This window comes from Siphateles boraxobius, unplaced genomic scaffold, assembly GCF_051911475.1.
Source record: "Siphateles boraxobius isolate OS27281-9 unplaced genomic scaffold, OSU_SipBor_1 6, whole genome shotgun sequence".
NCBI classification, from domain to species: Eukaryota; Metazoa; Chordata; class Actinopteri; order Cypriniformes; family Leuciscidae; genus Siphateles; species Siphateles boraxobius.
This window is the reverse complement of record NW_027509186.1, coordinates 27,686,456-27,708,731: the sequence shown is the minus strand read 5'-3', so window position 1 is coordinate 27,708,731 and position 22,276 is coordinate 27,686,456. Positions and strand designations below refer to the sequence as shown.

Here is a 22,276-nt window from a genome sequence, read left to right as displayed (position 1 = left end):
GCAAAATGTTCAGTCGGATAAAGAGAACAAAGAGTAGCTATTCCATGAGGAAACGTTAGTTAAGGTTTAGTTGGGAAAGTTCATGGTATTTTTAGTCTCACAATGGAAGGATGTTTAATGTACCAGGAACACTTTAAGGTTGTGTTCCTACAAAATAGTTAGCATGATGAACTAACTATACTTTTAAAGCCTTTTTAAACCTTGGTTTACATTTTTACAAATGCTAATTTATAGGCTTTGGAAATATTTTTTATAATAATAGATTCATTAAAACTAACATGAACTAACGTTAACAATAGACAAAATGTCGTAGATTTTTTTTTTTGTTCCCACTCTGACCCCCGAAGGCAGCTGTATAATTCACACCCTGACTAAGACCCATTGGGGGAAGCATTTAAATAATCCTATGAATGCATATAAAAAAATAAGAATCAAATCGAATTATTCGAATCGCATCGAATTTTAATGTGAATCGCATTGAATCGAATCTTTCTGAATTTGCAAAACTCGTTCTTGAATCGAATCGAAAACCTATGAATCGTGAATCGAATTGATTCGCTGCCTACCCAAAGATTCACAGCCCTAGTTGTAAACCTTGTTCTTCTTAAGTGAAGGACACTTAGAAGCGAAAAAACAGGAGACGTTGGGATTGTATCTTTTAAGCAGGATTGTTTATTTGCTGTAGTCTGCTTCGTCCAAAATCTTACCCAAGTCTAACTCAATATCTAAAAACACAGTGTTTTATCCTTCCAAAGGGGGAGGGTTTTACATAAAAGGGGGAGCGCAATCTGAACAAAGCATGTAAATGTGAAGTACAGGGATCAGCACTTGGAACTGGAAGTTCCACAGCCCTGATCTTGTCAGCATAGCAGGGTGATTCAAATGTAAATATACTAATCCAATCAGCCAGACTCTTCACCGACTGGGACAGTGGCTCCGAGAGCCATTAGAACAAAAGGTGAGAGTTTCAGTAATCTGCCCGACTGTATCACCCATCTTAATGGCCAGGAAGTGCATACAGACAAAAGCTAATGTCCGACACCTGAATTGCTTGACTTACAATAGAGAGATCAGGACTGGCAATGAATCTCTTACTGATAATTCTGATATCATCATTTATAATTCAAATGCTAAATTCAGTCTACTAAACTTTCTCAGTGTATATATTATTGTATTGGAACATAAAAACATTTAATAAATTTGTAACACTACAGATGCTTTCTATTTTCTCATTGAAGAAATCCATAAAATCATTACTACTATACTGTAACAGAATATTTTGCTCTGGTGATGTTTGTTTATTTGTTAGTCTAGCTATGGTGTTGGAAAACCTTGGACCTTATTTTGGTTATTTTCTATTAGTTTGCGGAGATGCTCAGCCCTGGCTGCTTTTAGAGCCTTTTTATAACGTGACATGCTGTCTTTCCACGTAATTCTAAAGACCTCTAAAATAGTTTGTTTCCATTTACGCTCTAAGTTACGAGTTTCTCTCTTGATAACATGCGTAGCACTGTTGTACCATGGTGCTTTAGTTTTCTCTCTAACCTTATTTTCTAATTGGTGCAACAATTTCTAGTGTACTAGAGAAAATGGTGCTCAACTGCTAGTCATTTTCTCTAGTTCATCTGTTTGTTTGGGTTCATTGAGCAGCTGAGATCTATAGTGGTTGGAAGGATTGTTCTGCCTGGTCGATAACGTGGCGCAACATGACAAATTTCAGCAGTACGTATTATGCAAGTTATCATGTAATGATCAGTGACATCATCACTTTGCGGTACAATATCTATATCGGTTGGATTGGCTCCATATTATATAATTAAATCTTGTGTATGATTTAGACCAGGGGTTCCCAAAGTTTTCTGCCCACGACCCCCAAAATAAAGGTACGAGTGATTCGCGACCCCTATATCCTCGGAGGTGGTTAAAGTATACAAACATTAGGTGAAACTGTGCACACGCACTAATAGGCATACTTACAACACAAAATAACACAACAGTCAAAACAATCATTATATTATTTTATATTAAATATTAACATCACCTAATGAGATGGGTGCATAGACGTTGGAACAGGGGGGAGGGGGAGGGGGGGGGGGGGCGCCCCCAAAATTTACATAAGTACTAAAATAAACAATACATTTAGAGTTTGTAAAATACACATTGATGTTTATGGAAGAGGTAATAATAATCCTTTCCATAATTCGACAAGTTTTATTTATATCGGATACACATTGTGTAAGTAACTTTAATGTTTACTCTATTCTTCCAGTTCAACAGCCACTACTTTTAAGTATTTCGGGAGTGGATGAATTCACATGTTGTGATCCTCTCCCTCGTTCATTTCACCTAGGGGTTCTATTTAATTACCATTTGTTCATTTCATTCATTGCGCCTTGACACAGGTTCAAAACTGAGTCCCAAAAGTCCGCGCAGGAAGCATAACCACTAAAATCCACTGGATCCGTCTACGGCACGGAACGTCAGCGCCACGTTTTTGATGCGTCCCTAGCTCGGCATCAAAGTCCACTGGAAGTGTCTCAGACGCGTTTCAGCAGCGGAGCGTTGGTCTCCACAGGGTGTTTTATTTTGAAAATCGACCGGATCCTCTATGCCGTTCTGTGTCTGACTTCCTGCCCGATACGATGTACTCTGTGCTGCCTGACGCGGCAAGCGGCGAAAATAGACCTGCTACCTATTCTCTGCGGAACGGAGTGGAGAGACGCTTCTGGGACGCTTCTGAGACGCGCTGTGTCCGCAGCTGGTGGACTTAAGAGCATTGACTATAGTGGCCGCGATTAGCTCCGGCATCCGCGACGCTGACGTTCCACGCCGTAGACGGATCCAGTAGATTTTAGGGGTGACTGTACGTTCACACCGCCGCCGACTTGAGCGGCAAAGAAGCTCTGGCCTCCCTGTCGAGGACGCTTGTCAAAAAGTACGGGGAAGCTTATTGAAGCTTGTTGACGCTTGTTTGGTCACTCTGCTTGTTTGAACTCTGCTCTCTGCACTCTGCTTGCACTCTGCAAAGCTTGTTTGGTCACTCTGATTTCGAGAGAAGAGAAGTGTCACAACATGAAATGTAAACAGAAAAACAAGCAATACATTGACACTAGAAACCTTTTATAATGACAGCATTTTTCTCAACGCACGCATACAGCTTGCCCAAAGAACCGGCCAAAGTAAGGATTGTGCATTAAACATTTGAATTGTTTATTAATAAACTAGTGTTTTCTGTCAGTTTTTTCGGTTAATTTATGAGACGCGCTCCAGTTCACGCGCCGGCGCCTCCGTGTCCTAATTATATTGTCAACTATATTTGCTTTTTATTTATTAATCCAGTCAATTTGTTGATGAAAACATTGATTAAAATGAAGATACAATTTATACAAAACTAAATTTACTTAAAACAAAACTTAATAAGTGGTCAGACCCATTATGTCTGACCCATTCCAAATGTTTTCCGATATATGGTGACTCAAGCACTGATGGACCAAAGAGCGCGTATTTTGACATTTGCAGTAAAAACTTGAAATATAAATTCTCCGAAAATGCATTTCATACAAATATATTGAAACGTCTGTTTATTTAGTCTCCGTTACTATATTACCCCGTTAATAAAGGAGTCCGGACATTGGAAAAATATCAGTCCACATGCGTTTTATATTTAATATGAGGGAAATAGACATGCATGCATGCGTGACACAAAAAATCTTTAACCTTTAGGTAGCAAAATACTTTTTAGAAAATTCTACTAGACTAACGTCACTAATAAATCATGAAATTCCACACATCCACCACCTCTTGAGTTTTATCAAAAATCTTTAACTTTTAGGTAGCAAAATATTTTTTAGTAATTCTGTCAATTACACTTCTGGAAATCATCTCGCGACCCCCCCTCGCTGTCTCACAACCCCCCGGGGGGTCGCGACCCCTACTTTGGGAACCCCTGATTTAGACGATGAGTGGGACCACTGACGTTTTGCTTGACCCCAAAGGAGTTTAATAAATCTGTAAACGCAGCCCCTAAAACATCATTTGTGTTATCTACGTGTATGTTAAAATCTCCAACAATTATTGCTTTATCGACATTGACCAATAGATCTGAGAGAAAGTCTGCAAACTCTTCTAGGAAATCAGCTTAGGGCCCTGGAGGTCTATATACAGTAGCCAAGGCTAGAGATAATAGGGATTTCTTTCTTACATCTAAGAGCGTAACATTTAGCACAAGTACTTCAAACGAATTAAACCTGTGACCTGTTTTCTGAGTAACATTTAGAATATCTCTATAGATTGTTGCAACATCGCCGCAACGACCGATCAGACGGGGCTCATGCTTATAACAGTATCCTGGTGGAGTGGACTCATTTAGACCTAAATAATCATTTGGTTTAAGCCAGGTTTCAGTAAGGCAAAATACATCGAAACTATTATCTGTGACCATTTCATTTACAATAACCGCCGGTGTGAGCGATCTAATGTTTAGAAGACCTAGCTTTAGAAATTGTTTTTGTTCACTGATATTGAGATTTTCTGGTTTAATAACAATAAGATTTTTCCTAGATCCTACAGTAGATTTATTGTTTGACCTCACTAAACGAGGAATGGACACAGTTTCTATATAATGTTCTACACTACTTATATCAATTAAGTTGGGACGGCAAAGACTGTGATTTGGACTTTGACTCACTAGTCATATGGTGTGTAGCGTCTTGGAGATGTTGTCTGACAGAACAGCCGCTCCGATTCTGCTGGGGTGCAGGCCATCAGCAAGGAAGAGCCTAGGTCACTCCCAGAACAGATTCCAATTATTTACAAAGAGCAGTTTCTGTTCATTACACAATGACATTAACCATTCATTTAGTGTAAATAATCTACTGAACCTTTCCTGTCCTTGTCGGTACGTGGGAAGCAGTCCAGACACGATGATCATTGCTTCAGGCGATGTGCTGCGTACCGTCTCGATCAGGCTCCTGTAGTCCTTCTTCAGGACCTCCGTCTGCCGCAGCCTGATGTCGTTCACTCCCGCGTGCAGCACAACAGCTCCTATGCGCTCGTCACCGTTCAGGATCTCGGGAACATGTGCAGCGACATCTAGAACAAGAGCACCAGGAAAGCAGAGAGTGAACACCTTACCGTTACCTGAGGTAGCACGGACATGACGGACGATGGAACTGCCGATGATCATGGCGTCGTCGCGTTCCGACTCGCGAAGAGGGGAGAAGCGTTTCCGGGTGGAGATCTCGAAGACCGGGAGAGGCGGAGAGGTTCTTGGTCTGTTCCTTGCTCGTGTCTTCCGCTGAGGAATCACCCAGGACCCATGGTGTTGTGTCGGTGCCGGAGTGAATGAAGCCAGGGATGATCGCGTCCTGGGTGCTTGGGTCCTGTGCAGAGAAGCACACGGAGTAGATGAGGTCGGAGTCAAATATTTACTAACCACTGACTTGTGAGCATCGGCGCGTGATGTTTCAAGCACTGAATGCCGATCTCGCAGCTCGACTTGCCTCTCTAGCAGACCACGGATCTGCTTCTCTACGGATTCCAGCTCCAACAGCACCGATTGCAGCTCGAATGTGTCCTCACCTGCACTCAGAGGTAACGTTAGACACACATCCGATATATTCGCCATTATAACAGATGAACAGTAATTAGTAGTGATACAACCAATATCACTACTAATTCAGGACTGAAATCCTGGATATAACCCGTATCCTTTCAGTGAAACGGGTGTAAATGAGACGATCAATAGGCGAGAGGCCATGCGTGCGATGCCAGCGGGCTAAAGGCTAGTAGCGGAGATTCGAAAATTTGGATCAACCAGCGAAATCAAAGCAATCCGATTGTTTTTTATAAGGAAAAGTATCGAAGATAAGTTCACATGATATAAAAATAGAAAGTGCTTGTTTATAAATGAGTGGTAAAGAAGAAAATCAAGGATTTATGAATCAATTCGACGGAGCTCCAAACACAAAACTCCAAACACAAAAATTATCCAGACTTTCAAGATGTGGCGTGATAATATCAAAATCGATGCAGCACACACTCTCCTGTTCAATAAGCATCACTTGGGACTGATGACATCTACACCACCAGCTCTCCATTGATTTCTGTCTTTCAGAAGCTTGTGGCTGTGTTGCAGCCTCTTCTATCTCTTTTAGTTCGTTCTCTGTATATTCTGGTTTGAATAAGTAAGGTTGTGCAAAAAAATGCAATTCATCCACTGTGTCGAAATCTGCAGACTTATTTATGAACTGTTTTATGTTGAGCGTGCATCTTCCACTGTAAACACAGCCCTGCGTTTCCGGGTCATATGTCAGAACGCCAGCTCCTGCATCTACACCACACACTAGTGGCGTAGGCAGAAATTATATTTTGGGCGGGCCAGTGAAAAAATTAGTGTGATTATAGTTTTTCCATACAAGAAAAAAATGACTTAATAATTAAACCTCAGAGAGTAGAAAAAAGAATAGACAAACTGCAAATACAGTTACACGTTATTTTGCAATATTCGGCAAAGGCAATAACAAAACACTGTCTAATCATAATGTTCAATCAACAGAATGTCAGGGTTCTGTCACTTCTGCCTAGTTTATATTTTGGTTTAATGACAGCTCTGATATTCCTGGTTTGTCATGTGTTTGTGTAGCCTATAGTCTGGTTTGTTGTTAGCACATGGCTTGTCATGTATTTCCTTGTGCCATGTGCTCTCATGTCATTTGTCTAGCCCCTCCCATCTTGTTATTGTTTAATTTGCCCCTACTGCCTTCCTTGTTACCCTCTTTTGTTTGCTTCCCTATAGAACAATTTTGATCCGACGTCAGAAAATATTCACATCGTTAAAATTGCACGGTAATGTCACTCTTTACATTGTCGTCTTTTTGGCGCTGGCTAGGCAGAACTGCGGATCGTACCACACAAGTCTTGTACGTGACCATTCATCACATAGTTCTAGGCATCTAAAGATTTATATGCCCTCAGTTTCTCTATCGGATAGGTGTGGAAGTCAGGTCACTCAACCAGAGGTAGCCTAGCGTTAACGTTAATCCTGTCAGATCGTCCATCATTGAGTGAGCGTGTAACGGCTATGGGTCGGCCAATCTGGTTCCTTCCGTTAAAATTAACTTTTGCAAATAACAATCGCGGTCCTGGACAGTGAGTGACTTGCACATTAAGATAAAATCGGATTTTCTCCAGTCATTGTTAAAAAACAACCTAACAAAACTTGCATACTAACGTTAGGGAAGCGGCCAGAGGGATCGTTCTGCCACCACCTAAGCTCCGCCCACAAAAAACTTCACCTTGTTTACCAACTGAAAAGGGGTCTATTTAGTCTCCCTGTGTTAGCAGTCCTGATGTGTTGAACACACTGTTCTGATGACGCAAGAGTTGGAACTATGGCAGCTGAGAAGGCCATTCTTTGTGTTCTTTGTAAAGAATTTTTGGAGCCTGATGAAGTCGGTATAAATATGTGTTTAATACTAAACACATATTTATGCCCGATGTGACAGTTACTGGACTTGCCGCCCAGAACACAAGAGAACATCCCAATCGAGTGAAGGGATTGTTGAAACTGAAATGGAAGCACACATCTTACCTAATTCAGACTAAAACACATCTATTTAGCCTCACATACTGACTTTATTTGTAGTTCATACTGTTTTAATACCCTGTATTTTCTTTCTAATTTTTAGGAAAAGCACTTAATTACCAGTGTTTATTTCTATACCAAATGTCATACACTTGCAATGAAGCTATAAATATAAACAACTACATTATTATGTTGATATCCTATATTTTTACAATAAAACTTACGACAAAAATGTCTTCTAATATCCTCAGTTGTTGCGTATACCGAGCTGGATCGAACACATTTGTAAATTACTTTCCTTGAACCCATTGTGCGAGTTCACTTTAATACCGCATGCTTTATATAGCCTACATGTTACTGCTGATTGGACTGCAGTTCTGACACACCCGCCAAACAAGAGAAAACGTATATCAAACCCCGTTGCACACCGGTGCACGCCGTTTCCAGGAAACATGACGTTCAACCCGGAAACCGTAGCAAAACTTGCGCACCGTTTTGAACTTGAACTTGTCCCTGGTTAAAACCCGACCCTTCTCAGTCGTAACTGAGTTAGAGGGTCACCAACGTCCAAAGGGGCGTCACCAACGGACGTCGCTCAAATGCCTCTGGGCGCAATTGGATAGACCTAAAACCAATCAGATTGATCGTCATCTTGTAAAGCCCACCTCAACGTTTGTGATTGGTGCCTTGATTTGGAAAGATTGGAAATGAGCTTGAATGGGCTGTTCGCCAGACTAACTTGCAGAGCAAATCTAAATATTCGATATTTGGGTTTGTGGATGGATTCAAAACTTAAATTTGACAGTCACATCAAGAAAATAATATATAAATATAAAAAATGAATAAACGTTTTAAGATGTCTGGCAGGGGTAGATTGGGGTGCAATTCGGCAATCATTAAAAAGAATATATTGTGCAATGATCACACCAGTAATAGATTACGGATGCATGATATACAGCTCAGCATCAGCATCCAAGTTAAAGAAAATAAATGTTATTCAGTCGCAAGCATTACGAATAAGTTGTGGGGCATTCAGAACATCCCCTATTCCAGCAATGTAGGTAGAAATGCCTCTGGATGTTAGGAGGTTACAAATTAAAAATGTCATTTTGGAGTACACTAAAGTTACATGATGAGAATCACCCAGTGAAAAAGGTCCTAGAAAAATGCTGGGAGTATGGAAAAGGAGAAATAAATAGTTTTGGATGGAATGTAGAAAAAGAAGCCCAGACATAAATAATATAAATATTAGTCCCACAGTGGTAATACCATCAATACCTCCATGGCTTTTCCCTAAACCTGATGTAGATCTAACATTGCAAGACAAGATGCAAACAAAGGAAATAATCATAACAAAGGATATAGTCGTGAAGCAGCACCTAAGTCAAGAATATTACAATAGTATTCAAATATTCACGGATGGATCTAAGAATCCGGACATACTGGACATACAGCAGCAGCAGTTTACATTCCCCATTTTAAATATAGTATTGAAAAGAGAATTACAGATATAATTACAGTATACTGCAGAAATGATTGGAATTTTAATGGCACTTCAATGGGTGGAAGACGTTCATCCTATGGATGTAGTCATTTGCTCAAACTCCTATTCAGCTTTAATGAGTATAAATAGTGGAAAGTCAGCGTATGAAAAATACTACAAAATCTGTACAGAATATACAGAATAGGAGTAAACATTTCATTTTTATGGGTTCCAGCACATGTGGGGGTAGAGGGTAATGAGGAGGTTGATCTGGTTGATCAACGAAACGTAATAGACATTAATGTATCATTGGGTAAAACTGAAGTTAAAGCAATAATAAAATCTGCTCTAAACAAGATGTGGCAACAGAAATGGGACAAGGAGACAAAAGGAAGTCATCTGTATAAAATTCTAAATAAAGTTGGGGTTGAGAGAAATAAATACATAAGCAGAAAGGGAGATTCCATAATATCTGGGCTTCGAATAGGGCATACATGCCTTAATTACTCTGTTTATCATAGGGAAAAGATAATCTGTGAATTGTGATAAATGTGGCATGTCAGAAACAGTTGAACATGTGTTGATACATTGCACAGAATACAACAGAGAAAGAATCAATTTTGCAGAATCATTAAGCTACGTAGGTATTAATACATCGTCAGTAAATAGCATTTTTCAAAACGCACAGAAAGAGAAAAGGGTTTATAGTGCTTTAATGAGGTATCTAAGGGAAACAGGATTGGTCAACAGAATATAGTTAAAAATAACAATAATAATAATAATAATATATATATATATATATGTATATATACTGTATATATATATATATATATATATAATGCACCTTTTAGCTGGTTTGCCAACCGCCATAAAACTCTGAAAGAAAACAAACCAGCACAGGACTACTTCTTCTTCTTCTTCTTCTATGTTCCTAGTTTTTTCTGTTCCTGCCCTATGTCTGTCTCGTTTTCCTCCACGGGGAGTTTTTGTTTGTAGTTTTGTTTAGTTTATTACTTAATAAATATCCTATTTCTGCACATGAATCCTCGCTTCAATTTCACCATTCCGTGACAGAACGAACCAGCCATAATTGGGATTCAGCGGAAGGAGGACTCACACCATCCAGTCTCCCCTGTCTCCTGCTCTCACTACGAACACCTAATGAAGTTCAGGAACAGGGAACCGATGTGAGGGAGTTTGCCCTGAGGTTCAGTGCGGCTGCAGAGGGACTGAGGCTTGGGGATGCGGCTCTGAAGGACTTGTTTAATCATGCCCTTGATGAGCCCAGCAACTACTGGAGGATGAGAGGGCTGGAGCATTTGACATTTGGGGAATTCGTTAATTCCCTGGATCGTCGAGGAAATCCTCCAGCTAGGGAAGCTGAAGTTCCCCCAAAAGTGGCAGCTATTGCTGCAGTGTCTCCAGAGGTGGTTATTCCAACACCGCCTCTCCCTCGCAAGCGCAGGAGGAGGAACGCTCCTGTTGCTTCACCTAATTCAGTGGTCCGGGAGGACCAGACTTCGGGGGTTTCCAGTCCGGTGATCCAGGAGGATCCGACTTCGGTGGTCCCAGGCCCGGTTGTCCCTGAGCTGTCCACTATCCCTGTAGCGCTGCTTCGCTTACGGAAACGTCATGCCCGCCGAGCCAGAGACTGGTCACGTCATGCACGCTGAGCCAGAAACGGTTAATGTCATGCATGGCGAACTAGAGACTGGTTTTATTGGAGTTTTTCCTTAAGTTTTTATTGAATTAATAAGTGTTCTTTTTATGGGGAATCCACGTCTCTTACCATTTCTTTGTTGATAACAAACCGGTGTCCTTTGAGTTCCTGGGGTGTAAGTCCCTAGGTGGCGTAGTCGACACAAAACATTATATTCTTTTGAATTTTTCCTTTAGAATAAATTGACTCTTTCTTGCTGGCAACCATTTGGTCACATATGTTATTGTGAGTTCTTCTGGATTTTAAGAATAATAGTCTGAATACCTGGCTGTGATGGAATGAGTGATGAGTGAAGTTTCTGAACTCTCAATGACTTTAGGTAAGGGGATTTGATATTGATATCTGTTCATATTTTGGTTGTTTGCTTTTCAGGTAAAAATGAAGGACAGGGTAAATATTCTACAGCATGAGACGTACAGTGGACCTAAATAGCCCTTTTACAGTATGTGAAGACAAGATAAAGCCGAGTTGAGATAAAAACAAATTCAAAAGATATCGACATAAAATATCTTGTCTGATTCTAAAATGTTGCCATAGCATGTAGCTACTACACATTCAACAATTCAACCATTTCACCATAACTTGTTTTCATCACTTTAATTAATCATATGCAATGTGAATTGAATAGTCATGTTCTCAAGAGATGTGGCCAAAAACTGATTTTTGGGGGGGTTGTTCTAATTTGGGATTATATTGGAAATAACTTTGCACAGGATAAATAATTAACATTGTAATATTAAACAGTTCAACTTGGATGAAGATGTTTGAACACTCTATGAGGTGATTCACTCCAGCAGCTTCATTCATAGTGAAAGGAGTACTCGGCCTCTGACTGATCACCTGAAGGAAAAAGATGTTCACATTCATACAACAATGGAAACCTGTAAATCTGAATAAACAGTGTGCATTACATGATCAAAACATTCAACACTGGCATATTAAATCTTACTTGTTTGGTAGTAATCGTACACTTTGACCACAGCTGGCTTGAGATTCTTCACTGGAAGAATCCGTTTCATTTGTATCTGGTAATTCATTGGAATATTTTGTGGGATCTGCAGGAGGAAACAAACACATTAGTCATGGACATTATGGATAAAGGGTTTATGGATCGACCAAATGATTTAAAATAATGTGAATGTTGCTGTTTTCTCACCTCCTTCAAATACACAATGACATGATCATCTTTAGAATCAACCCGTTCCACAAGTGATATGTATGTTCCGGAAGTTCCAAGCTGTGGGGGAAAAGTGCTGGTTAATTTCAATATAGGGAATCCTAGAAATTTTACACATTCTGTGATGAATCACTCAAACACACCATTGATGTATCAGCTGTGAATCCAGATAAGAGTTTAATATCCACAATGACCATGTTAGTCCTTTCCTGTAGACCACCGTATCTGGAAAATAGCAAATGAAAGAGGTTTTGTTCTTAAATGCCTCATATACATTTACAAATAACCGAGAACAAAAGCAAGTATAATTAACAAGACTCGGGCAGAGTTTTCATCACTCATAATGTGTCAATAATAAAAACATGTTTTCTTGTTTCTCAAGTTAGTGTTGCAGTTTTAAATACTGAGATATGCCATTTCAGTTTATATTGCTTTTTTATGATATTCAGTAAAGATTAATTTGTTAGTAAATCTTAAGTCATAATCATGTTCAAGTATTTTGTCTTGAACTGAATACATATTTTCTTACTTGACAGTGAACTTCAAAATGAACATTTGTCCCAATGTTTTGCAATTTCCCTCAATCCTAGTGTCAATGCTCAATGTTTTAGCTTCAGTAGGAGTGGGAATGTTGTAGAACTGAGCCATCTGAGAGAGTCAACACAAATATATTCATAATACATTTCATAGCAGAATAACCACAATGCTAAGAGAGAAAGAGAGTGTGAGTAAATGAAGCTGAACGCACTACAGACCTGCACAGACACAAAGGTTGAGCCCTTCACTTGAATGGTGTATTTGGCTGGAACGGTCTGCAGCTGCTTCTCCTGGTACAGTAACTAGTTGTCCTGATTGACATCAATGTGGTGAGTGTCTCCTGCTGACTGTACAGTCACTGTGCTGGAGCCGTCAGAGCTGAATACTTTGGTGGCGTACAAAGAAAGAGCCTGAAGAGCCACCGCTGTGTCCTGGGAAATAAATGTGTTCAGTAATGTCACTTTTACCCATTCACACCGGTAATAATGTGTTTCACTGGAGTAGTTTGAGTTGAGCTGTTTGTGAACAGCTGTAGTGACTGAATCTGCAGAGAGAACAGCTAGCAGCACATATGAGCTGATCTCCACTGCCAGAGAATCAGAGTCATCAGCAGATGCAGACTGAGACCAGTGGAGATGAGACCCTTGAGGACAAAAGACACACACGTAACTCAATCAGCTTGATAAAAAAAAAATTTTTTTTAAAAAAAGGACAGCAAAGTCATAAGAAACAAACCTCTTACTGTCTGAAATAGCAACATCCTCCAGTTTCTTGAAAAGCTGCGGTCGAGTGTCTGTGTCTTTAACCAGACTGAAAGTGTAGGCGAGCAGAGCAGTGGTGAAAATGTTTTTGACATTCTTAAATGATGGACCTCAAGCATGACAAACCTTTACTGACAACAGGATCCTGTGACAGAAACAGAGAAACAGACACTGTGAGTGTCATTTTTCTATGAGTTTATAATCTGTTTCCTGTAGATGAACTTACTGTGATTGGAGTTTCCAGTTCAAGCAATGATGCAGTAATGTAGGCAGTCATGGTCACATTATTATTCACTCCACCCTGGAATATATGAGAAATGAAGGATAAATAAAGCAACACACTCAAACTACTAAAGGAAAGTTCATCTAGACAAACTTTGATGTTGACTTGAGAAAGACTAAATATTTAAAAACAAAACTTAGACATTTACAGGTCTTAGATTCCAGGTTTTTTAGATAGTCACTAGACATTTCTAGGTGGTTCCTATGGCGTTCTATATAGATAGAGAGATATAGATACTGCAGAGAGAAGTTGACAGACCTTCATTCTGTTGTTGAACAAGCTTCCCTGTTGGATAAAACAGCCGTCTGAATCCCGTCTGCTTATTAACCAAATCTTTGCACCCTGAATAATTTTAGGATCAATAAATATGTATTTCTGTGCTCTACCAAAAGACCTCAGCACATAGGCAGTCAACCTGGTGGTGTGGAAGATACAATTTAAAAAATGTCATCTGGTTTTTCAAAGAATTCCATTCATCATAAATATCAAAACAAATTATTTGAACTGAGAGATACATTTTTAAATGTGATTTTTTCGTACCATTTTCTTGGGTTTATTGTTGTAGATTACCTTAATATTATTTCCGTTTAACAAAATTAATAGTGAAAATATATTTACCATGTATTTCCATCACCATAACCAAATGTGCTGTATGATCCATCAGAATGCTTGTAGTTCATTTGTCTCTGGTATCCTGTTTAGTGTAATAACGGTTAACACTTCAACAGTTTGTTTGGGTTGATTCAATGTGTCTGATTATTTAACTTTACTGAATGACTTTCAGGTGTGTTGAAAATGTATAATTTAGCAGTATTTTCTCAGTATTTTCTTGACATGTTTTATGTCTCTCACCACTCTTCAGGAAGCCTGTGGCTCTCTCTCGGATGGCTGAGGTGAGCTGCTTTGTGTTCTCCAGATACTGCAGAATGTAAATATTGGGAGAAAGAACAGCCATGTTTTGCTCTCCACAGCCGTACAACATCCGTAATAATCCGTGAAGATTCCTCAGTGCACGACCCAATATATCTCCTATAAACCATACACAAATGAAACTCACTACATACACTACAAGTCCAAACCCAAACTCCTAATTTCTGCTTGTATATTTAAATGTTACCAATGACTGAAACAGAGGATCTGGCTGATCCCTCTATCACATCTTTAGGGAGAGTCAGAGCCACTTCCTCTGAGAGACTGTCACCTATGAACCAGATGGACAAAAACACATATCAGTGATCAGCAGAGTGATGTTATAAAATTTATATTCTAATACCATCTGTGAAGTCCAAATTATTGTGATTCAAGCACTTTGGAAAATGGGAGAAAATAGCCCTTATTTCCAAATTTGGCACATCTGAACAACTAAACTTGTTCCATAAAAGTTGTCATGAAAAGCTGACAAATTTCAGCTTACTCAATTTAAATATTTAAATAAGACATTTAAGAATATTTTTGTTACTGGATATTTTAGCTCACTCTAATCGTCCTCAAATAATGCGCGTCCTCAAAATGTCCTCTATGCAATGTGTACTAATTTTCATGAAGTTTGTGTTTATAAAGATAAAGAGCCAATTAGTATTTTATATGCCAAACATGTTGACAGTCAAAATTCTTTGAGCAACTTTTTGTCAGTTGAAAAAGCTTCATTGCTTGATCCCCCCAAAAATGAACAAAAGCAAAAGTGTTCCACCATTATTGGTGCTTATACACCAAAATATATGAAATATTTGCAGACTAACCATTTGGACACAATAACCAGCTTTGAGTCTCTGTCTTTTCAGTTCCTTCCGCCTGCAGCATAAAACAAACACATCAACACATCATACTGACATAAGCGGCATTATGATAAAGGGTAAATTAAATCTAAAAGACATTTGATGTGCGCTGACCTGAACAAGCAAACTTCTTGTGACCGTGTCAATGCATCCTCTCTCTGGGACGCTCACAATCTCATTGTCACAGACAGTCTGGGACGCCTCTGCTTCTGCACTGACTGTAATATTCAAGACTCCTACAACACAAGACATATACCTGAAGATACAACAGACACAAACACTGAGAAACAATGATTCAGACTGGAAAACTCACCAAGAACAGAAGGAGTGAGGATCCATTTAAAGGTTTTTCTTCCATTAGCACATAGACAGGATGAATACTGATCATCAGAGGAGGCTTTGAGAGTGTAGTCTGAGGATGGAGCTGGAGTCACTTTAACCTGTCAATCAACCACACATGATTAGTGGCATATTTGATATGATTTAATTAGACTGAGTCTGAAATCTCACCATGATGCACTTGGACAGATAGTTGAAGACAGTGGCCTTCAGCTCAAAGATCTCCCCGGATGATGGAGTAAGGCAGAGAGAGCTCCAGGAAGAAGGGCTGGAAAACTGTCAGCTGAGCAGGAGGAGCGAGACCCAGACCTTCAGAGGACAGACAGAAGACCTCCGTCTCCCAAGAGGTGATGGTGTCAGGAACCGTGACGGGAACCTGAGCCGATCCAGAGTCCCTGCGGAGGAATAACAACAATAGGCATATTTGATTCTGACTCTGCCATTTTTTCTCTATTAATCCCACCGGTCACAATTGTGACCGCATCTTTTTTCTTATTTCTGGATGCTCTAAAAATGTTGTTATTGACTTTGGGCAAGAAATTAAACTTTTAAATGACAAAATAGATTGTCTTGATTAAAATCTATCAATTTCATGTGACTAGTGTGAAAGGTCACATGACCAGATCAGTTTACTTCCTGCTTGCACATCTAGAAGAAGATGTCTTCCTCAGACTACTACAAAAAGTAGTATGTAAAACATCTTAATTAACAGATAGAACTATCATATTTTGTACATATATTCTTTAAAGGGTCCACTACTGATATATTTTGAGAATTATACTCCTGCATATATATTTTGATCGTAAGACTTGTAAATTTGTTTACGGTCACAATTGTGACCGGTAGTATAACACAGTGCTTCAATTGAAAACACAGGTATTGGCTGGTATTGGCAGGTATTGGCAATCCTACACTGAACATATGCCACACCTGTGAGGGGGATGGATGATCTTGGCAAAGGAGAAGTGCTCACTAACACAGATTTAGACAGATTTGTGAACAATATTTGAGAGAAATAGGCCTTTTGTGTACATAGAAAAGGTCTTAGATCTTTGAGTTCAGCTTATGAAAAATGGGGGCAAAAACAAAAGTGTTGCGTTTATAATTTTGTTCAATGTAGTTATCAGTATCCCAGAAACTTTCAATGTGTTGGACCTTCTAGACGTACGTGACACCACCCCCTCCCCCCACCCCCCCAATTGAAAGTGACTGAGATAGTGATGGCTCAGATAGGGAGTACCATTGGTGAAATGGCCCATTTGCCAAGTAGACTATTGAATGGCGATGCAGAGGTGAACAATCTGGAGGATTAGGCAGATGTTCATGACAACCAATTGGTGTGCCCCACACATGACCACAAACAACCCTTTCTACAATGTACGGCCCATCTTCAGTGCACTGAATGAGTGCACACACATCTCCCTGAAACTGGCCTAGAACAGGGCTCAAGTGAAATCATGGTCTATCCCATAGGGGTCTAGCCGAACAACCAGAAGTTCCTCCAGGGTGTAACTTTGTACATGACAACCTTTTCACCTCACTAAGCCTCCTTCACGAAATGACAAAACGAGGTATCGGATGTCTTAGAATGAATTGTGTCAATAGGTCTAATTGAAGAATTTGTATGAATTCTGACTATGGTGTTTCCCACCGGTCACTATTGTGACCGAGTATAAAACCTAATATTTCACTAACTTAACCAACATAAAATCAAAAAAGGCATAATGTTTGAGTGTTAGGGAGGTCTAAGGAGTAAAATGCAAGTACTCAAGTTGCAAGAAAAAATTTGGGATTAAACGGGTTAAATAACATTCAACACACAGATGATAAAATAACTGGATTCAGAATCTGCAAAGCAAGCAAGGTATTTTCTGTCCTGTGGGTGTGAGAGGAGATTATGAATTAAAGATAAGTAATAAGATAAACATGATGTTAAATGTACTGATTACACTTCACATACCCCATTTCAGCAAGTTCCCAGATCCACGTCTCTGGAAAGACGGTCCGAATCGTCACTGCTGGAGAATGTCTGTCAGTTGTACCATAATCACCACCCAGTCGTGAAGATGCCACTGGACCAGGAACATGATCATAATGATACATCACTGTAAAAAAAGTTATATTTTGTTGTTTTAGGTGATATGTATACTGTATGGATGGCAGATCATAATTCTAATTTCATATACAGATATATTTTAGTGTTGTCAGTTTTCTAGTTTCAGTTTATTTAGTTTTTATTTTATGGCTCCCAAAGTTAATGCATTAATTTTATTTTACAAAAGTTATATATAAGTTTTATAGTTGATTTTTTGTACCAATAATAACACTGACTCCAGGGTTAGGGTCTAACCCTAAGGTTAACTAATGACCCCAAAAAAATTGTCTTCTCCTACTACATCACTATAATTGTGGAATTTTCACAGTTTCACAAATTTAACATATATACATTTTTAATATATTTCATAACAAGCACCTACATATTAAAACATTACAGCTTGGATTGTAATAACAGTATATGTGCCTATATTTATAAGCACCTTGGTATCGGTGATACATCAAGCCTCTGTATGACAGACACTGAGGGACTCGCATAACCCGATTTGTTGCCATCTTCAATCCCACTCTTTGCCAAATGATAATGATGAACCACAATAAAAAGGTAACACTTTAGAATACAGTTCCTTCGTTAATGAATAACTACACAAGAACAATGAGTAAAACAATATTAACAATCTAGTAACTATTATTAACTAACAAGAAACTCTGATTAACGAACTAGTAAGTAATAGCGCACAGATGAAAGTGGAAGTTCACTATTAACTAATCAATAACTACTATTTGTTAATGCTTCCCAGAGAACTACTGAAAAAGTTTATTAACAATCTAGTAACTCCTATTAACTAAAAAGAAACTCTGATTAACGAATTAGGAAGTAATAGTGCACAGATGAAACAGACAAGTCATGACAATACAAATTAATTTTTATTGTCAGTATAATCAAGAGGGCTTTTTATGGATATACTTATGCATGTGCAGTATATACTCTCCCAATCATTATCTAGTGCACTGCCACACATATAATCCACCTGTTACCTTTAAAGGGTAACTAAACACTAAAACAACTTTTTTTGTTAATTATCTGTAAGAATGGAGCTTCATAAATGCTGTTCATTGATTCGAGTACATTTTTTGACATTTGGGTATAAAGTGTTTTAATTTTCAAATATATGGTGTAAAAACGTCTGAGTGCTGCCCTCTTCAGGTTAAACGGAAAGCTCCTGCAGTAGGGGTACTCTCTGACGTAGAATACTCTCTGACGTCACTCGGTCACGCCCTTGGTGCGAGCTCACCACACCCTTGGCAGCCCCTGCTATAAAAGCATAGCTTTTATAGCTCCTGCTATAAAAGCACACTCCTGCTCAGGGTCTCACATGCAGACACTCCTGCTCATCTTCAACAGTATAAGGATAATATGACCCCGACTGCACTTGCAGCAAGTTGAAGACCTGTGACGGGACCACGTTCACACACTATCAGTATATCTAAATAATTAATGTATTTTTCAACAAAAGTTTAATTCCATTTTAGTGAGAAAAGAAAGAAGATTATTGTTAAATCTCCTGAGATTTGGATGTCATCTTAAACACTGGTGGATAGCAGTAATAACTAAAGTCTGTTATCACTAGATTCACACTGTAGATTTCCACTATGAAGACACATTAAACCATAGCGAATCTTAAAGCATTTACACCTTGTCAGCATCCAGACGTTTTCCTGACTTCAGGATCAGGACGCTCTGATCTACAGCACTGAGGCCGCACAGTGAACCAGGCTGAGCTAAGAGCTGGAGAGAGTTTTTCTCACCAGGGACCGCTTTAGCAGGAGAAAACTGCAGAGACACCTGTGACATACAGTGAATAGGATTTAAGTAATACAGTCAGTAATACAGTAAAGAGGCTCATTTCTAAAGCCACAATACATACCTTTGTTTTTGAAACACTTTTCAATGTCGAAATTTTTGCTACAAGCAACAAAATTTTCACTGGGCAGAACACAGTATGCCAGAATCTGCACTACAGGAGCCAGATCTGAACTAACGGACAGTTTGAACGACAATGTGCCACTTGCTCCATTAGAAATCTTCACTTGAATCTTCTCATATGCATGATGAACGATCACTCCTCTGGACAAGACCTGAAACAGACAGATGACCCTCTAATAACTGACTAGTGCAGCCAAATAATACTGTTAAACAAAAACATCTCTGTAATAATATAAATACTTCACATGTTCTCACCATATAGACAATGTCTGTTTTGAAGTCTTCAACAGTCTCTCCAATAAAATAATACTTGATGGTGGCTGTAAACTCAGAGTCACACTTTAATGGTTGCTCAGAATTCTCTATAATCAATTCACTTAGTGTTGGGGTGTATGGAGTGGCAGGCTGGAAGAGCTGGACTGTTTTTGAATCCACAGAGATGTAAGGCTCGTTGTGGCCATAATAACTGCCCTCTTGAGAGACACTTGCCTGGTAACAAAGAATCAGAAATAACTCATGCAACTGAACTCTTCAGGGAATACAAAAGAAAATTACGGGAAAAAAAACAACAACAACTTACAATCAGATTAATATCACTTTTAGAATGACTGGACGTATTAAAAGAGAAGCTGGCCAGTCCATCGCTGTCTGTGGTGAGATTTAGGAGCAGTTTTGGGGACCAAGTGTAACCCTCCATAAGATAAACATCTTTGTTTTGAATTGGTGAACCTTTGAAATTTGAGAGTTTGATCTGTTGAAAATAAGATTTTGCAGGAATACATCAAGGAATGATTCCATACATATTAATGGTGTTAAACTGAGACAAACTGTATGATAAACTGTACTGTATTATTTTAGACTTACTTTTCCTTCTATAGCTGATCCATGTTCATATGTTTTGGGCAGCTCAGTAAATGAGACTTTACCAATTTCATAAGTGAGAGTTACAAATTTAGATTTTGTCATGTGATCTCTGTAAACATTAAAAACACCAAAATAAAGTTCAAGTAAAACATAAAAAATTAGAAATTCAATAAATGTAGGTAACGGGATGTGACCAAATCCAGCAGCTCACCTGTTCCTTCTTCTGCAACCATTGCCTCAACACAAAGAGAATTCTCCAGCCTATCCTTTAGTGTGGCGTTGAAAAAGACTGATGTTTTTAAGATATGGATGGCACAGCCTGTCTTTTTTATTTAACTATAATGAATGAACGCAAAGATAGCATGTTAATCATAACGAGTGGTTTAATTGAATATATGGAGGAAAGATAATGTGCCATTAATTTACATGAATTGCGTTTCAACTCACATACCTCAATGGTTTCCTCTAAACACACTGGATTGGTGTAATAATAGGACAAATTATTACAGCACACTTTCACCCATGATTTACCAGGTACAAGCTGTCCATAAGTGTATCTGTGAAAAAGGTACAATCAACCGATCTACAACCCAAGGTTGAGTTAAGCGACTAATATATTAAGATGGGGGTTACAGTAAATAAATTACACAAAGTTAAAGAAAAAAAAGCAAACAATTATCAATTAAATCAAAGTAACTTAATTGTGCCAAGATTGGATGAACACACTGCTCTCTTAATGCAGGAAATAAAATAAACCACTCACTTTCCGCAAAGCTCAATGATCAGTTCCTCTTCTTCAACACTTACTTCAGTTGGGCTTTTTACAGTAACTTTAAACTTAGGCAAAACTAGAAGTCAGAAGGCAGAAATTAGAGTTCCCTTTCGTTGTCACTCCGAGTTACGTCGGATGACGACGAATGGGGTTTCGCTTAGAAAGCCTATCAACTTCGAGTATTACAAAACGAGCCAATGGCAAAGAAATGCCATGGGTCTGCGGAATTTGCATGACGTAACTCCGCCCCACCTCGTGGGTATAAAAGGAGGACGCCAGCAACAGGCAGATATGTTTTCGCTTCGGAGCCAAGTGTAATTCTTCACTCCTTAAGCTATCTCTGATTGTCAGCTTTTTACGAGACGAGCAACTCTCCAGTGTTGGTGTGACGGCGATCTCCCGGCGAGTGCACACTTCCTGCTTATCTGAGCGTGGTTTGCCAGCGAGTGTGTTCTCCGCGGGCGCTTCAGCACTGAGTTTCTCTCACAAAAAGAGCTTGCACGCGGCACGTCTTTTTAAAGATGCCTCGCCCGTGCACTTCTGGTTGCGGTCGACTGGTGTCTGACTCTGATGGGCACGAGCGCTGCTTGGTGTGTTTGGGCTTTGATCACGCTAAAGCAGCGCTCGTGGATGAGTCATGTTCTTTCTGTGGGAACATGACCATCGCAACACTTAGATCGAGACTCAAGGATCTCGCAAGAGTGAGAGTCCCCTCATCCACACCCCGATCTAGCGCCTCCTCGAGAGGCTCTACTTCGGCTGGTGGCCAGGGTGATCTGAGGGTGACTGTGTGGAACAAAGCGCCGACTATGTGTCCGTGCCCCGCAGCACCTTCTCCAGTGTTGCAACCCGCGAGTGTTCAGGGGATCATCGCGGGACCGTCCTTTGAGGTCCCGCGGGTGTCCTTTGGCGCTCCAGAGGAAGATGCGATGTCGATC

At 39.4% G+C, this 22,276-nt stretch overlaps 2 protein-coding genes and 1 pseudogene across 4 annotated transcripts in view; all 3 read right to left on the bottom strand.

Moving 5' to 3' along the window:
• Positions 1–22,276, bottom strand: part of LOC143716241 (alpha-2-macroglobulin-like) — a 168,481-nt gene that overhangs the window by 92,425 nt on the left and 53,780 nt on the right. Inside the window, exon 1 of one of the 2 annotated variants that reach the window (XM_077208570.1) lies at positions 21,018–21,099. The exons of the other annotated variant lie outside the window; for it this stretch is intronic. The gene's annotated coding sequence lies outside the window, so the exon portion shown is untranslated. Of the gene's footprint in view, positions 1–21,017; positions 21,100–22,276 lie in introns of those variants that run through there. 2 annotated transcript variants of the gene reach the window in all.
• Positions 11,371–18,310, bottom strand: LOC143716243 (alpha-2-macroglobulin-like; annotated as a pseudogene). The gene is made up of 18 exons (XR_013195965.1): positions 18,198–18,310; positions 17,621–17,765; positions 15,832–16,055; positions 15,635–15,761; positions 15,436–15,557; positions 15,286–15,337; positions 14,664–14,747; positions 14,399–14,575; positions 14,165–14,240; positions 13,805–13,961; positions 13,490–13,564; positions 13,245–13,408; positions 12,721–13,145; positions 12,495–12,613; positions 12,109–12,190; positions 11,945–12,025; positions 11,738–11,843; positions 11,371–11,628 (listed from the first exon to the last, which is right to left on the bottom strand). The product of XR_013195965.1 is annotated as an alpha-2-macroglobulin-like (transcript).
• LOC143715716 (alpha-2-macroglobulin) lies at positions 19,406–20,663 on the bottom strand. The gene is made up of 5 exons (XM_077207464.1): positions 20,567–20,663; positions 20,283–20,453; positions 19,958–20,191; positions 19,644–19,854; positions 19,406–19,533 (listed from the first exon to the last, which is right to left on the bottom strand). The coding sequence occupies exons 2-5, from the start codon at positions 20,397–20,399 to the stop codon at positions 19,406–19,408; spliced, it is 690 nt and encodes a 229-aa protein (XP_077063579.1). The 5' UTR covers positions 20,400–20,453; positions 20,567–20,663.

Coding starts and splice junctions, on each gene's coding strand:
- LOC143715716 (XM_077207464.1), bottom strand. CDS start 20,399: ATGGAGGGTTACACTTGGTCCCCAAAACTGCTCCTAAATCTCACCACA. Junction 19,855..19,957: donor AAACAGACATTGTCTATATG/GTGAGAACATGT, acceptor TGTCTGTTTCAG/GTCTTGTCCAGAGGAGTGAT. Junction 19,534..19,643: donor AAAGTGTTTCAAAAACAAAG/GTATGTATTGTG, acceptor CTCCTGCTAAAG/CGGTCCCTGGTGAGAAAAAC.